The sequence below is a fragment of the Oryx dammah genome, unplaced genomic scaffold (genome assembly GCF_014754425.2).
Source record: "Oryx dammah isolate SB20612 unplaced genomic scaffold, SCBI_Odam_1.1 HiC_scaffold_17, whole genome shotgun sequence".
NCBI lineage: Eukaryota > Metazoa > Chordata > Mammalia > Artiodactyla > Bovidae > Oryx > Oryx dammah.
Genome location: NW_024070201.1, coordinates 51824613 through 51842428, shown reverse-complemented (window position 1 = coordinate 51842428; position 17816 = coordinate 51824613). Strand labels below are relative to the sequence as shown.

General features: G+C 40.1%; 1 protein-coding gene across 1 annotated transcript in view; it reads right to left on the bottom strand.

Annotated features, from left to right (window-relative positions):
* Nucleotides 1-17392, bottom strand: part of RNF169 (ring finger protein 169) — an 87591-nt gene extending 70199 nt beyond the window's left edge. Inside the window, exon 1 of the mRNA XM_040258822.1 lies at nt 16888-17392. Coding sequence (XP_040114756.1) covers nt 16888-17389 — 502 coding nt within the window. The 5' untranslated portion in view covers nt 17390-17392. The remainder of the gene's footprint in view (nt 1-16887) is intronic.
* Nucleotides 17393-17816: the final 424 nt, after the last annotated feature.

Here is a 17816-nt window from a genome sequence, read left to right as displayed (position 1 = left end):
TAAATTTCTGTTGTTTATAAGCCACCTAGTCCATGGTATTCTGTTGTCACAACCCACATAGAAACACATCTGGATTAGAGAAAGACAAAGTAAGAGAGTAGAATTTGCAAAAGCAGGTATTAAGTAACAGTAGAGTCAAACTGTAAGAGAAGAGTCAAAGTGTAAAATTCCTTGTTGAGTCCAGCAACGGCCCAAACAGTACTGCAGAGCAAGGCAGCCCACACTGGATCAGCACAGTCAAAGCATGAGGCACACAATAAAAGAGGCCACAAAAGCAAGCGCAGGTATAGGAATGCTGCAGAGACGAAGGTCCTGCGGATCAAGACCATGTGGCTGTCTCCATCACTATATCCACAACCACACTGATAAAAATGCCTTTGGGCTTAATTCCAGCTCTTAGAGTGTAGGATGTGGAACCATATCAACCTGCATTCAAATCTACTATCCACTGGATTTGTATCTACCAGTATTTACCCTTGTGAAGCCTGTTTCTTCATCCATAAAATGGGAGTAATACCTACCTAACATTAATACCTACCTAATCATCTAATCTTCCAGTACTTTCTTGGTACAGACTCTGTTAAATGGTAGCCCAACTGACCTGTCTCTAAGACACTTTTTCTATCTATCTCAAATACTGCTTTCCTAGTTCTTTACAGAGATCTGACCCTATCATCCTCCTACTTAATAACTTTCATTGGCTTCCCTCTGCCTCCAAGATTTATAAACAAGACCAAGACTATCACTCCAGCCACATTTCCACATCTCAATACTCTCCCCTTCCCAGTCTTCACACAATCACTGTTCCCAGATATGCCAGACCCAGTCTCTCTCACTATACATATGACACTTTCTCTTCCCACAGTGTTTTTTCTCTTTTTCACTATAATTAGTTCAAAGCCCTGTTTATTGATCTCTCTTCTGTAGGCCCTCACAACATTCTGCACTTAACTCAGTATTGGCAGGATTTATTATCTGTGTTATAATTACTTGTTTCTGCCTCTGATTCCTCAAACTAGGAGATTTCCTTGAACCCATGGGGATGATCTCTAGGTATAGTACATATAAAACAGCGATTTAAATTTTTTTGTTGTTGACTGTACCAGTGATAAAGTGCTTTAATACCAGGACCACTTTGCACGAAGTTCTTTTAAAGAATTTGTTGTCTGAAAGAAGATCAATTTGTAAAGTTTTTCTTTATAATGAAGGCAAAGGTAAACTTTTGAACCTGCGTCTCATATGTCTCCTGCTTTGGCAGGTGGATTCTCTTTACCACCAGCGTGACCTGGGAAGCCCAGGTAAACTTCAGTAAAGTCAAAGTCAACTTCAAATTAACAGAGCTCAGTCTTTTGAGGTTTTACCATAATAGTTTTACAGAAACAAACACTAGATGGAACACAAGAAAAATGGCAAGACATCAGTAAAGGGAAAATAGTTCCACTGCTATTTAGAAAAATAAAAACCAAAACTGGATAAAAGTTGTCTTCAGGCTGAAAATTTTAATTGTACACACCTCTGATGAGGAAGACTGGCTTAATAGCAATTCATGAAAAAAAAAAATAAGTTTTATTGCCTACAATTTCAGGATATGCAAGGCCAATGCAACTTTTGGCAGTATTAATAAGAATTTAGCATCCTAGAGCTTCCCTGATGGCTGAGTGGTAAAGATTCTGTCTGCCAACGCAGGAGATACAGGTTTGATCCTTGGTCTGTGAAGATCCCACATGTTGCAGAGCAACTAAGCCCGCACGCCACAACTACTGAACCTGTGCCCTAGAGCTCAGGCACCGCAACTACTGAGGCCCTCAAGCCTAGAGCCCGTGCTCCACAAGAGAAGCCACGGCAACGAGAAGCCCAGGCACCACAACTAGAGAGTAGCCTCCACTTGCCACAACTAGAGAAAGGCTCATGCAGCAACAAAGACCAAAAACAGCCAAAAATATAATAAGTAAAATTATTTTTAAAATAAAAAATAGAACCAGTTATTATATGATTTTTTTTAAAAAAAAGAATTTAATGGAGTATTACTCAGCCATTAAAAACAATACATTTGAATCAGTTCTAATGAGATGGATGAAACTGGAGCCTATTATACAGAGTGAAGTAAGCCAGAAAGAAAAACACCAATACAGTATACTAACGCATATATATGGAATTTAGAAAGATGGTAATGATAACCCTGTATACGAGACAGCAAAAGAGACACAGATGTATAGAACAGTCTTTTGGACTCTGTGGGAGAGGGAGAGGGTGGGATAATTTGGGAGAATGGCATTGAAACATGTAAAATATCATATATGAAATGAATCTCCAGTCCAGGTTCGATGCATGATACTGGATGCTTGGGGCTAGTGCACTGGGACGACCCAGAGGGATGGTATAGGGAGGGAGTAGGGAGGGGGGTTCAGGATAGGGAACACGTGTATACCTGTGGCGGATTCATGTCAATTTATGGCAAAACCAATACAATATTGTAAAGTAATTAACCTCCAATTAAAATAAATTTATATTAAAAAACAAACAAAAATAAATAAAATCAACTCTGATTCCCCAAAAAAAAAAAAAAAAAAAGAATTTAGCATCCAGATGGAGAAACAGTAAAGCCCACTACATTTTTTCTTTTGCACTGGTCAGGCATTATTTAAAGCATGAGGGTCAATTCTGAGTGGCATTTTTAAAGATGAGCAGAAGGGTAAAGGAATCATGATATATAATCAAAAATATTTTTAAAGGATTTTTTAAGGACTTTTTAATGTATTAAACGTTTACTGAGTATCTAACACAGTCTAGGTACCATGTTAAGTGCCGAATACACAAAGACATAGTCCCTGACCTCAGAGTTCAGTGTAAAGCCAGAGACAGACACACAAACAAGGAACTGAAATCCAGTGACATGACCAATACACATACTTGCATGGTGGCACAAAGGACGGTAATCAACTCCTTTATGAGAAAGAATTCAGAGTACTTGTTTCACCTGAGTATAACCTGACAGAAGGAAGGAAGAATACTCAAGGCAGACAAAAGGTCAAAAAGGTTTCAAAAAGCATTCTATATTACAAGAACTCTAAGTAATGTAGTGAAAGTGAAGTTGCTCAGTCGTGTTAGACTCTTTGCGACCCCGTGGACTGTACCCCACCAGGCTCCTCTGTCCATGGGATTCTTCAGGCAAGAATACTGGAGTGGGTTGCCATTTTCTTCTCCAGGGGATCTTCCCGACCCAGGGATTGAACCCAGCTCTCCTGCATTGCAGGCAGACACTTCAACCTCTGAGCCACCAGGGAAGACAAGTAATGTAGTATGACCAGAAATTTGGGAAAGGAAGATAGAAGACCAGAGAGATGAATTTGAGAAATTTAATCTAAAAATTTAGATGAAAACAATCCTGGCCTTTAAATATCTGAATACTGAAACTAAAGAATGTCTTGATTCACTGGAAACTTAACTTTCAAACACTGGAGAGTAATGAGTACAGAGTCACTGATTTGGGAGAAATATCCCAATACATGTATAAGGTCTATCTTCCTCTGGTATTCTAGATCTCATCCCTAATTACTAATGATAACGAACATCATTCCAGATGTTTTATTGGTCTTTCAGTTTCCCTTTTTTGTGAAATGTCTATTCAAATTCCCTCACTGTTTTTCTAATGAGGTGTCTGTCATAATGATTTGTAGTACTTCATATATTTTGGACATTAATCTTTGGTTGGTTATTACGTTGGAAATATCTTCTCCCATGCTGTGGTTCATCTCCCTACTTTATCTTTTATCATACAAAGTTTTTAATGTGACCAAATTATTAATCTTTTCCTTTATTCTGCGTTTATTTGCATAAAGAATTTTTCCTATCCCATTATAGATACTCTTAGTATTTTCTAAGTTTTATAGCTTGACCTTTTGCTATCCATTTGCTATTAACTTTTTCTGTATGGTGTGAAGTAAAGATTTTTTCTTATTCTTTATAAGCTAACCATCCACAACTGAAAATAACTTTGCACCACTGATTTGTAATGCCACCTGTCATGTATCAAATTCAAATATATGAGGACATATTACTGGACTCTTCAATTACTTTTTTGGGCCTGTTAACTACTTAACCCTAGTTCAGTGTTCTTGGCCACTAATCATTTGTATCGACAAATTCCACTAAAAAAATTAAAATTAAAAAAAAATCCCACTTATTCCAAGTGTTCTAGCTTTTACAATTAATAAATGAACAATAAATACTATCAAATGCTCTTATGGTAAAGCGTCTGCCCACAATATGGGAGACCCGGGTTCAATCCCTGGGTTGGGAAGATCTCCTGGAGAAGGAAATGGCAACTCACTCCAGTACTCTTGCCTGGAAAATCCTATGGATGGAGGAGCTGGTTAGGCTACCGTCCACGGGGTCGCAAAGAGTCAGACATGACTGAGCGACTTCACTTCAAGCATCTACTGAGATGATCATATGGTTTCACTCTTAATTTATCAACATGGTAAATTACATTAGTCCTAATATTAAGCTGAACTCTCATTCCCAGAATACTACTACTTGATTGTGATTGAAAATTAGACTACTAGACTAGTGCAGATTTCACTTGGACTGGCCTCTTTTATTCCCTTCTATATTGTCTTTGTGTAATTTTGATATCACACTGTAAAAGCCCCCTGAAATGAGTCTAGAAACATTTTTTATTCTCTGGAATAGTCTGTACAAGGATTATCCATCTGTCTATATCTGAATAACCTGTAAAACCATCTGTGCCTTGTGTTCCTTTAATAGACACAATCTTTTCCTACTTTTTACTATAAAAATGTCTCAAATATTAGAGAGACCAGTACAATGAGCTCCAACATATTCATCACCCAGCTTCAACAGTCAATCCACTGTCAATCTTATTTCATCTATTTCCCTAATTGTGCTTGTCCTCTCTCCCCTTGAATGAATTATTTTGAAGAAATCCCAGATACCATATCATCTAACTTCTAAACTTAGCATCTCTTAAAAATAATGACTCTTTAAAATATGTAACCAGAAAACTGCCACATTAAAAATCTGGTAACTTTTAATACCAACATCAAGTCAGTATTAGAAATCCAACAAATACTTTTATAGTTTTTCAAATAAGAATCCAAATTAGTCCATACACTTAAATTGGTGGCATCTTTTAATCAGCAGGTTTTCCTTTTTTTAGTTTTGGCTGCACTGGGTTTTTGTTGGTGTGCTCAGGCTTTCTCTAGTTGGGATGAGCAGGAGCTACTCTGTTGTTGCACTGTGTGGGTTTTTCATTGTGGTGGCTTCTGTTGCAAAACATGGGTTTTAAAACATCCTAATATTTACAGTCATATTTCCTGCTTCATTTCTAATATTATTTATGCTTTCTTTTCTTTTTCCTTGATCAATCTTGCCTGAGATTTGTCTATAATACAGAACCTATATTAATATTTTCAGTGAATTAGATGTGGGGTTTATTAATCCTCTTCAAAAAAGCAAGAGATTCCAAAAAAACATCTACTTCTGCTTTATTGACTATGCCAAAGCCTTTGACTGTGTGGATTACAACAAACTGTGGAAAATTCTTCAAGAGATGGGAATACCAGACCACCTGACCTGCCTCCTGAGAAATCTGTATGTAGGTCAAGAAGCAACAGTTAGAACTGGACATGGAACAACGGACTGGTTCCAGATCAGGAAAGGAGTATGTCAAGGCTGTATATTGTCACCCTGCTTATTTAACTGATATGCAGAGTGCATCATGAGAAATGCTGGACTGGATGAAACACAAGCACAAGATGGCTGGGAGAAATATCAATAACTTCAGATATGCTGATGACACCACCCTTATGGCAGAAAGTGAAAAAGAACTAAAGAGCCTCTTGATGAAAATGAAAAAGGAGAGTGAAAAGTTGACTTAAAACTCAACATTCAAAAAACTAAGATCATGGCATCTGGTCCCATCACTTCATGGCAAATAGTTGGGTAAACAATGGAAACAGTGACAGACTCTATTTTGGGGGGTCCAAAATCACTGCAGATGGTGATTGCAGCCATGAAATTAAAACACGCTTGCTCCTTGGAAGAAAAGTTATGACCAACCTAGACAGCATATTAAAAAGCAGAGACATTACTTTGCCAACAAAGGACTGTCTAGTTAAAGCTATGGATTTTCCAGTCGTCATGTATGGATGTAAGAGCTGTACTATAAAGCTGAGCACCGAAGAATTGATGCTTTTGAACTGTGGTGTTGGAGAAGACTCTTGAGAGTCCCTTGAACTGCAAGGAGATCCAACCAGTCCATCCTAAAGGAAATCAGTCTTGAATATTCATTGGAAGGACTGACGTTGAAGCTGAAACTCCAATACTTTGGCCACCTGATGCGAAGAGCTGACTCATTGGAAAAGACTCTGATGCTGGGAAAGATTGAAGGCAGGAGGAGAAGGGGACAATAGAAGATGAGATGGTTGGATGGCATCACCGACTCAATGGACATGAGTTTGAGTGAACTCCGGGAGTTGGTGACGGACAGAGAGGCCTGGGATGCTGCAGTCCACGGGGTTGCAGAGTCAGACACAACTGAACTGAATCCTCTTCACTGTTTCCTACTCTATTAATTTCTATTCTTATCTTTATTCTTTCCTATCTTCTACTTCCTTTGGATTTAATCTGTTACTTTTCTAGCTTCTTCAGTTGGCCACTTAAAAGTAATTTTCAGCTTTTCTTCTATTCAAAAACCTGGGACATCAATTTTTTCATATTAATATTGCTGAAATTGGGATATTTCTTACAATTAGCCTTACAATCACTGTCAGGAAACAGTGATGGTGCCACTGTCACTGCTTATATATGTACTAACATAAACAATAAGCTCACAAAAGTAGTAGTTATTTGGTAGTTATCTCTGGTGGCATGACTAGACTTGTAATTTCTCAATGTTAGTCAACAAACCTTTACAGACCATCTGAGAAAGAACTATGAGTCTCACCTGAAAACGTTCTGTTGATACCTTCTGGCCAGTTCAAGAAAACATTAGAATCAAAACTGGATGGGTGTCAGCAGTTTGAAGAAAATGCTGGGGATCGCTTAAGAAATGTTCTTCACCAATGCTTTCAATGACATAGTTAGCAATACTACATAGGAAAACACAAACCTCTATGACTCCACCAGTGATTTAGAAAATCAGACTGTGAATATGAAGTCACAGGAATATTCTAATTTACTACTTCACTTCCTTTTATAAATATGTGTATGAGTGATATGCTAAATCTATCTCTAAGTAAACCTAAGAGTTCAGTAAGTATAAAGTTTAAAAGTCTAAGTGATAGAAAAGCACTGTATTTGGAAAGCAACAGTCCATCTGATGATGATGACATCTTAAGATTTAATGAAATATGATATAGGCACTTAAATTTATCCCAGACCAGGGATAGAACCCATGTTACCCTGCATTCACAGACAGATTCTTATCCACTGTATCATCAGGGAAGTCCAATCCATACATTTTTTGTTTATTTCTGCTTTTAATTTTTAAAATAACAAGTTAGGAGGTGAGGGGAATCAGTCATATCAATATTTGTCATTAGTTTCTAATTTTATTGTATTAGGGTCAGAAAACACGGATTATATCTCAAGCTCTGGTATTTTGATGAAATGTTTTGTGCCTAGTTACATATTTTATATTTGATTAAAGAGAATGTATAGTCTCTAATTTGGGAAGTGTATGGTTCTATATATGTATAGTAGATCAAGTTATACATTGTATTTCTTTTAGTGGTTATGCTTAAATTTTTAATATGCATTTGACTGAAAGCCTAAAGTTAATAAGTATCTCTATCCGCCTCCTGAACTATATATAACTCTTTAATGCTGACCACTTTCCCTCCCAGCTTATACTTTTATCATCTGGTCTTTTAGTTCCACTTTAGTTTTAGCCCCCACAAACCAACCATAATTATTTTTGTTTTATACAGTCAATGCTTAGTTTACTTAACCAGTTTCTTTGTTCATCATGATTTCTTGTAGCCTATTCTCTCCTCTAAGTTACATTTCTTTCTTCCAGAAGTGCGTACTTTCACGTAATAGTTGTTTCAGAAACAGTTCGGTAAATTCTCTGTATTTTTGTTCATCTGAAAATACTTTTGATTTCACTCTTGAATGATAACTCAGCTGAGTATGAAATTCAGATCTCTCTCAGTACTTGGAAGATATTAGTCAGTCTTCTTCTGGTTTCTCTTATAAAGAGACATCTGCTCTCAGTCCGGTTCTTGGTACTCTGGCTTTCCTTTTTGGTTGCTTTTTAAAGTGTCTCTGGTGTTCTGCAGTTTCATTGCACTGTATTTAGTTGTGGGGGTTGTTTTGGTTTGCTTGTTTAATCCTTGCTAGGTTCTCATGGATGAGATGGTTGGATGGCATCACCGACTCAATGGATATGGGTTTGGGTGAACTCCGGGAGTTGGTGATGGACAGGGAGGCCTGGCATGCTGTGGTTCATGAGGTCGCAGAGTCAAACACGACTGATGAACTGAGGTTCTCATGAACCTTAAACTTAAAACTTCCCTGTCTTTTACTAATTCCAAAAAATTCTCATCTCTTTTAATTCCATGTCTCCCTCATTTTTCTTCTTCTGAAATTGCTGTTAGATGTTACGTCTTGTTCTGTTTTTCATCTCCCCATCTCTTTCATATTTTCCTTCATCTTACTATTCTGCATTCTCAGGATTTCCTCATACCTAACTCCAGGCTTACTATTTTCTCTTCATCTGTGTAAACTACTGCTTATTTGTTGTTGTTCAGTCGGTAAGTTGTGTCTGATTCTTTGCAACCCGTGGACTGCAGCACACCAGGCTTTCCTGTCCTTCACTATCTCCCAGAGTTTGCTCAGATTCATGTCCATTGAGTTGGTGATGTTATCTATACATCTATCCTCTGCCATACTCTTCTTTTGTCTTCAATCTCTCCCAGCATCAGCGTCTTTCTGAATGAGTCAGCCCTTTGCATCAGGTGGCCAAAGTATTGGAGCTACAGCATCAATTCTTCCAATGAATATTCAGGGTTTTTTTTTTTAACCTCTCTGATTGTATTTTTTTATTATGTTTCTTTTCAAAGATATGTTTCATGTCTTATTCATTTATTGGGCTAATTAATTTTTAATGTCTTTCATCACTTAAAATAGGCTAATTTAAATTACCTTTCAAACTGCTATTCTACTATTCCAGTTCTTAGAGCTACAATCCTGCTTGTTTTATCTACTGATTCTCATTTGTGGTAGAAAATGGTTTTCTTGTGTGTCACTTTTAATTATAAATTTATCTTCTGCTGGGTTTATTTCTTCTGTGAGAATTCCTTGTGGCCCAGGATATGGGAATACTCCTTCAAGTCTTTCCTTTCTCCAGATGATCCAGGGGTATCACTAGCTTGAAGCTAGCTTTTATATTAATTTCTCAGCATGGAGATACCCGAATCGTATAATATAAACTCAGGTTCCAAACATGAACAAGGCATAGGTCTTGTACTTCAATTCCTCAGAGAAGCTTTTTTCCATTTTCTCTTTGTATACAGTCCAGGCAAACCAAGACAAGATTTCTTATTAACAATATTTGTGTCAGTGGGAAGATTTTTCTTTATCTCACCTTTCACCTAGGATGCAGCACATCAAGAATCCCAGCCTGATGAAAAAGTCTTAGTTTTGGTTCCTTCTTCCACACAGTTAAAACTCAATTACTAGGAGTAAAAAGCCAGAAATAAACCTTTACTCCATTCCTTCATCCTTGTCCAGGGCAACACAGCATGAGCTCAAGGGCTTAATGAAGTTCTGGGTTTTAGTTCCTTTTTGGGGGGGGGAACGTAGATATCTTTCTGTCTTTCCTACAAACTCAGAAGTGCATTTAATTTAAAAGAACTGTTGTTTATCACCCAGCTTTTCTGGATACCTGTAGCAACAAAGTCACAGAATCTCAGTGACTCATCTTGCTAAAAGAAATTCGGGATCTCCAACCCATTTGCTACATTATTCCCTATAGGAGTGATCTCTCTAAAATGCAAAGATGCGCTCCTCTTTCAAACTCTTCCTAGCATGGCATTCAGAGTCCACTATTATCCACTAACTGCTTATTTCTGCAATTCTGCCTCCCTCCACTCTCCCACACATACTCTATGCTCAAAAACTATCCATATTTGCAATCCCTACAACTCTCCTTTTGTTTCATACTATGCTTTTTTTTATTAGGGCTTCCCTAGCGGCTCAGAGGGAGAAGGCAATGGCACCCCACTCCAGTACTCTTGCCTGGAAAATCCCATGGACGGAGGAGCCTGGCGGGCTGCAGTCCATGGGGTCGCTAAGAGTCAGACACGACTGAGCGACTTCACTTTCACTTTTCACTTTCATGCATTGGAGAAGGAAATGGCAACCCATTCCAGTATTCTTGCCTAGACAATCCCAGGGATGGGGGAGCCTGGTGGGCTGCCGTCTATGGGGTCGCACAGAGTCGAACACGACTGAAGCGACTTAGCAGCAGCAGCAGCGGCTCAGAGAGAATGCAATGGCAACCCACTCCAGCACTCTTGCCTGGAAAATCCCATGGGCAGAGGAGCCTGATAGGCTGCAGTCCATGGGGTCCCTAAGAGTCAGACACAACTGAGTGACTTCACTTTCACTTTTCACTTTCACGCATTGGAGAAGGAAATGGCAACCTACTCCAGTGTTCTTGCATAGAGAATCCCAAGGACGGGGGAGCCTGGTGGGCTGCCGTCTAAGGGGTCGCACAGAGTTGGACACGACTGAAGCGACTTAGCAGCAGCAGCAGTGGTTCAGATGGTAAAGCGTCTGCCTGCAATGTGGGAGACCTGGGTTCGATCCCTGGGTTGAGAAGATCCCCTGGAGACAGAAAAGGCAAGCCATTCCAGTACTCTTGCCTGGAAAATCCCATGGGGGGAGGAGCCTGGTAGGCTACAGTCCACATGGTCGCAAAAAGTCGGACACGACTGGGTGACTTCAATGCTTTTAAATGTACTGGTTTCCCTCACTTTTATCCTGCCTTCATCCACCTACTAAATACTCATGGTCAAGTGTCTGCCTTTCACTGAAGCCACTGGTGACCCATCTAAGCTAGGTTCTCTTTTTTTGTGAAAAGAGCTCACATTTGTTGAGCTCTTTAACTGTTAATAATTCACCGAAATAATTGTTAGTCTTAACAACAACTTTACAATTTTGTTACCATTACTATCTCCATTTTCAAAATGAGGAAACCAAGGTACAGAGAAGTTAAGCAAGTGCCCAAAGACAAACAGCTATAAATGGCAGACCTGGAATTTGAACACAGTGTCTCCAGATCCTGCTCCATTAACTTGCCCTATTAACATATACTATACTGCCTTCTACAATTATATCTTGCATTACAGTCACTGCATTTATTACCCCACATTCCAGCTGCATGCTTATATATCAATCTTCTTAACTACACTGACCTTAAGAGGCAGAATTATGTTTTATTTCTATTTGCAGCCTCAGTGCCTAGAACACAGAAGGCCCACCTGAAATCATTAGAAAATTAATGAATAACTGAAGGAAACATCTCCAGAGTCACTTTTTTAGTCTAGCCCTTATTCATCTATTGTCTGAACTACTAAAATAGTCCCCTAAATCCCTTCCTCCAATTTCTATTCACATTTCCTCCACACTCCAACCAACACTGTCTTTCTAAAGCATGTTATGACAATGTCATGCCATTACTTAAATATTTCCAAGGGCTCCACACTGTCTATAGGATAAAGTCCCAAATTCCTTCAGCATGACATACCATGACCTTCATGAACCAACTTCTGTAGTCTCTTCTCTCCTCCTTCCCCACTGCAGCCCCACATTCCATCTATATTTAACTTCTTGTCATCTCTGAATATGCCAAGTGCCTTCGTGCCTTCGCACATGCAGGTTCTTCTGCCAGGAATGGACACCCTCTCCTCCTTCACCTGGTGAATTCCTGCACTTTTTCCAATACCCAGCGCAAGTGCTTTCCTCAAGTTTCCTCAAAAGCTTGTCAGTTATCCCACTGCTCTACTCCTCCTGGCATTATGCATTTACCTGCCACTTGGTATTATTATTTGATAAGGTGTGCTGCCCCTACCAGACTCTAGTCTTAAAGGACATGAACTATGTCTTATTCATCTTTTTAATTGTATTATCTTATACAAGCATGTGCCCTAAATGCTCACTAAATTAGTGAAATGAAATTTGGCAATTTTTTCCTGCATCCTACACTAAAGCAAACTACTCAAATACAAATGAATTCAAGGCAGTCAAGTCTTCTAAGATTAAATGGAAGTTAGAAAGTGGAAATATGAATGAAAAACAAATACCACCTAAATTCCTGCTCCTCAATCTTGAAGCCTATAGCATGGAGCTATTCTGTTAATGGTGATTAAGGCTTAGTTTACAAGGCAATCTCACCCTGAGTTTTAAAAAACACAAAGAATATATTTCCACATTAGTAAGACACATAAGGACACTCAAATTCTGGAATATGTGTTAGTATGGATTAAAAAGTTGAGTCATTTTATACATTTGAAGACAAATCCCTTCAGACAAGGGAAATTCCTGTCCTTCTACACTACAATCACATGATTTCATTATTCACTAGTCCTAAACGCAATTTAGGTTGCACACATAGCAAACACTATCTGCCAACTGAGTAATAAACCAGAACTACTTGCTTTTCACAGAAAGAGGAAATTTTTTAAATGCATAAATGTTAACCCTAAGTGAACGGGGAGGTTGGATGGGATAAAGGGAAGGAATAAATGGGGCACTATTCAGTTTTTTTTTGTTTATTCAATTTATGAAATGCATTTTAACACTACAAAGAGAAAAAAAATTAAAACTGTCAGTCTGAAAGATTCATCAGCCCTTTGTCTACATTTTCTCTTCAATTATTACTCGTGGCAAAAAGAAACAGAACTGTCCTAAAAGATCTTGGTTTCAAGTACAAAGGCAGCATAATTTAGAATGATCATCCTTGATCTCAAATCAAAAGACTAAATAAATTCTTAAAATTAATTATTATCAACAAGGCATAAATGTTCTAATAGTTGCAAATCTACCTATGTACCACGTGGTAAATTTTCTTTTAAAAAAAAAATATCAATGGCTCAGGGACCCCTGCTGGTGGTCTAGAGGTTAAGAATCTACCTTGCAATGCAGGGGACACAGGTTTGATCCCTGGTTGGGCCACTAAGATCCCACATGCCACAGAGCAACTAAGCCCAAGTACCAGCACTACTGAGCCCAAGTGATCCAGAGCCCACATGCCACAACTAAGATCCAATGCAGTCAAATAAATAAACATTAAAAACAAAATCAATGGAGCAGGATTGTTTCTATATTTAGAATATAAGTTGTAAGAGGGAAGGACTTCTGAATATTTCATTCACTGATGTCACCCAAGGCTCTAGAACAGTGTCTGGCACAGAGCAGACACTCATTACACATTTGCTGCCTATTGCTCAAGATGGTCCAAATACTTTATGTGTCAAGACAAACAATGAGCTGCAGATCCTCAAAGAACACAAAGTTGAAGTCTAGGTTCATCTTGAAATGATCATTGACTTAGCCCTCAACACACAGGGCTGCACAAATTAACTGATATAGTATCCAAAAGCAAATTGACAATGTATATAAGAATAAAGTAAAATATTTTATACAGAAGTTCTTAAGGTTCTGAACTGTAAAGACTGCCAAAAAGCTGACAAAAACAAATATATGACCAGCACAACCAAAATTTTCAACACATACAAACTCTTGCACATTTTTTCAGAAAAAAATTCAATTTGATTCAATTCCAAAAGAGCTACGGGGCTTCAAGAAATTAAAAAAAAAAAAAAACTAAGAATTTCACTTAAAAAGCAGTGATTTTACTACAAAATTTCATTTCCAGTTTTACAAAGCAGGACTGCCCTTACTTTTATCAACAGACCTAACTATGCCAAAAGAATACTGCTAAGCAATATACTTCGGAATATACTGAAGTATAACAATATTGCTAATTCTGTTGTTTCCCACTCAAAAAAGTGTCATGTAAATATGAAGCTGGTGTTTTTTACTTTTTTAATTAAAAGCGATCATGGGACTTCCCTGGTAGTACAGTGGATAAGAATCCGCCTGACAATGCAGAGGACACAGGTTCTACCCCTGGCCCAGGAATATTCCACATGCCACAGGGCAACTAAATCCCTGTGCCACAACTACTGAGCCCGAGCACCACAATTACTGAAGTCTGAGTGCCTAGGCTCTGTACTCTGCAACAAGAGAAGCCACCACAATGAGAACTCCCCACACCAAACCAAGAGTGGTCCCTGCCTGATGCAGTAAGAGAAAGCCCACTCGCAGCAACAAAGATCGAAAGCAACTAAAAATAAATAAATAAAATAAAAGCCATCATGAATATTTAACTGTGAGTTAGGTTATGTTTTAGCCCTTATGTAAAGTTTAGCCTTTCAGCCCTTGTTATCGGCTACTAACCAACAATGACCTGGTCACTCTGTTCTGGGCTTCAGTTCTCTCTTCTGTAGAATGAGGGGCCTGGGTTAAAACAACAATTCTTAATCTTTTTCTCTGCAACCCTTTCAGAGTCTGATGAAAGCTACAGGTGAACTCTTCATAAAACTGTACATAAACATTGTATAACAATTTTATAAACAATTTATAATGGCAGAACATTGGAAACAGTCTAAATATCCCCCAGTGGATGATTAAGTAAATTATATTACATCCACTCAATGAAATTCTTTGTAACTGTAAGTAGAAAGAAAAAAACCTTCTATGTACTGATATGAAAAGATATCCATCATGTATTGTTTTATGGAAAAAAAGCAAGTTACAGAACAGTAGTTATAATACATAACCTTTTGTGTAAAAAGACCAAAAAAAATAATATATTTGAATTTCCATGTATAAGCATAAAGAAATTGGAAGAATAAACATGAATCTCTGGTGAAAATGGAAAATGAAGAAAGGGATAGGAACCTTTTCATTGTATACTTTCTTTTATTTTTGTTTGAATTGTGTGAATTGTCTATTAAAGTCTGAAATTTTAAAATATTGCACATAAACTCAAGAGATCTAGACAACCTGCTAAAACTAGATTATTATTCCCAAACTCTGTTCAGCAATATTCTTCTATAATGTTTTGACTTAACAAGTATATAATTATATACACTCAATGATCCAACAGTAAGAACATTTAAGGAAAAATATTTTTCATGATGGTCCACATACAAAGTAATTGGTGGACACTCAGTGGCTCAAAAGAGCCTAATTTGGAGTCTCATTTTCTATCATTTTTCTTAATCACTGATACACAAATTTCTTCAAGGAAAAAGTTCACACCAATTATCAAGTCATATGTCCGCTTATGGTTCAAATCTCAGACCTGTTATTTCACAAGGAAGCCCAGGTTTTGGAAACAAATTTCTTTTTTACTTGACCATATAAATCTATAGTACGAGTAGGAAGACCAGAGAAATATTCTCTTATATTTTTACCATAATCTCAAAATTGGAAGCAAATTAAACAGCATACAAGACCATCACACGCATTCACAAATTAGATGATGTTTGGGAAGTCCTTCATCTTATCTGAGCAGCAATCAGATGGAACTGGATTTTCATCCTTGGGCAAGTTACTCAACCTCTCTTGGCCTCAGTTCCAGGTGTAAAATGGCAATAAAAGTACCTCATAAGGATGTTATTAAGCTTAAAAGGAATAGGAAGGTACACAGAAAGTAAGACATAGAAAATAAAAGGTATCCTAGGATAGCGGCAGGTGTCTGACTGCCTGAATCAAAACAGACTGCATTCTGGAACCTGTAGTTTTTAGGGACTGCACTTTCATATACAAGCAATGCCTCTTTTTCCCTACTGAAAATAACACATGGCAGAATTCCCGACCCCAAAGATGCAAATATCCGGCTTTTCCTAATTATGTTTCTCGAAAAATCTCTTCCTAGGTAAGCTTTTATCAAAGAACTCTAGCTGTTGTGTTGACTGGATATGTCTGAGTCCTAAGTTATAACATAATTTTGTTTTGTGTTTTCAACAGGGCACTTTCTATGTCAAGCTCAGCACCAGACTGGCAGGCTGCTGGGGGGTGGGGAGGGGAGGCAAAGCCGTCGAAGGCAACAGTCCTTCAACAGACCTGTAACTGGCAGGAAAATAGTAGGAAACTTACACTGCCATGGAGACAGAAGCAGCCGCCGCCAACCAATCTCGACTTTCAAAACTTTCAAACCCCATCCGTCTTTTTTTGCAGAGCACTACTGGAGCTTATTATTAGTATTATTATAAATATAAATAGCAGTTACTTATTACTTCTCCACATGCCAAGCTCTTGCTAAGCATATGTTTTTCAAGATTCTGTGAAAATTGCACATATGAGCTCATACTCTCAACCCACTCTACCCTCAAGTCTGAAAAGCTCCCTTCACATCCTCAAAATCAATCTGCCCCCTAAACTTCGTATACTCCACACCCCTCACAGACCCACTCAGGCCGAGGAGTCACATCTTCACAAGCCCCCGCTCTTCACCCAACATTAAACCAAGCACTTCTCGGAACCTCCACAGCCCCTGCGAAGTTTGGTACCCTCCTCCACTCACCAATTCCAATCTGGCCCTAACTTGTTCCAAGAAATGCTACGACTCCCTCCAAACTTCTGACTCCAAACCCACCGTGCCTGTACTTCATCCCGAAGTTCAAAATTCAGAAACACAAACTGAATCTGGGCAGAGCCCGGTTCCAACCCCACGGGAACTCTTTACACCCGCTCGAGCAGGGCCTGGGACCCTCCACCCTCTAAGCAGGCCAGGCCGGGGCGCGGCGGCCTCGCTCCGGACCCCAACGGGAGGAGGGAAAGCTCCACCTGGCTCCGCGGGCGCGGCGCGCGACTCCAGCTCCGGCCTGGGCCCCGCGGCGGCCGCGCCCCCGTCCCGACGCGGGCGGCAGCGCTCCGGTGGGCCGCGGCGGGCGCGCTCGCCCAGCACCTCCGCGTCGGCCTGCCAGTCGTCGCGGGCCCGACGGCGGGCCCAACCCGCTCCGCGGGCGCGGCAGCGCGGGCAACCCGGGCCCGCCGCGTCGGCAGCGCGTTGGGCGCAGCCTCGGCACAGCGAGTGGCCGCACGGCAGGGCCGCCGCCTCCCCCGGGGTCTCTAGGCACCCGGCGCAGTCCGACTCCTCCGGCCGCGGCGGTGACGGCGGCTGCAGCAACGGTGGCGGCAACACCAGCAGCGCGGGGCCAGCGGCCGGGCCCGGGGTCCCCGTTTTGGCTGCCGCCATCTCGTCACAGCGTCCCCGCCGACCCCGCCGACTCAGAGCTGCCGCCGCCGCCGCGGAAGAAGCCCGAGTACTCGGACCTGCCGCCGCCATCTTGTTTCCCGTTTGTAGGGAGAGTCCGTTGCGAGGGAGAAGAGTAGAGGGCGGGGCAGTGGGCGGTGGGCAGCCCTGTATACATATTCATGAGGGGCGGGGCCCCGGGCACGTTCTCCCCGGGTCGGGTTGGCGGGAGGTGAAACCTCATTAATATTTATTAGTCACCCTTTATATGGGGCTTCCCTGATGGCTCAGAGGTTAAAGGGTCTGCCTGCAAGGCGGGAGATCTGGGTTCAATCCATGGGTCGGAAAGCTCCCCTGGAGAAGGAAATGGCAACCCACTCCAGTATTCTTGCCTGGAGAATTCCATGGACAGAGGAGCCTGGTAGGTTACAGTCCACGGGGTCGCAGAGTCGGACACGACTGAGCGAGTTCACTTTCACTACCTTTCATATATCTGGTCCTCGGCCTTGCTTTTCAGTCT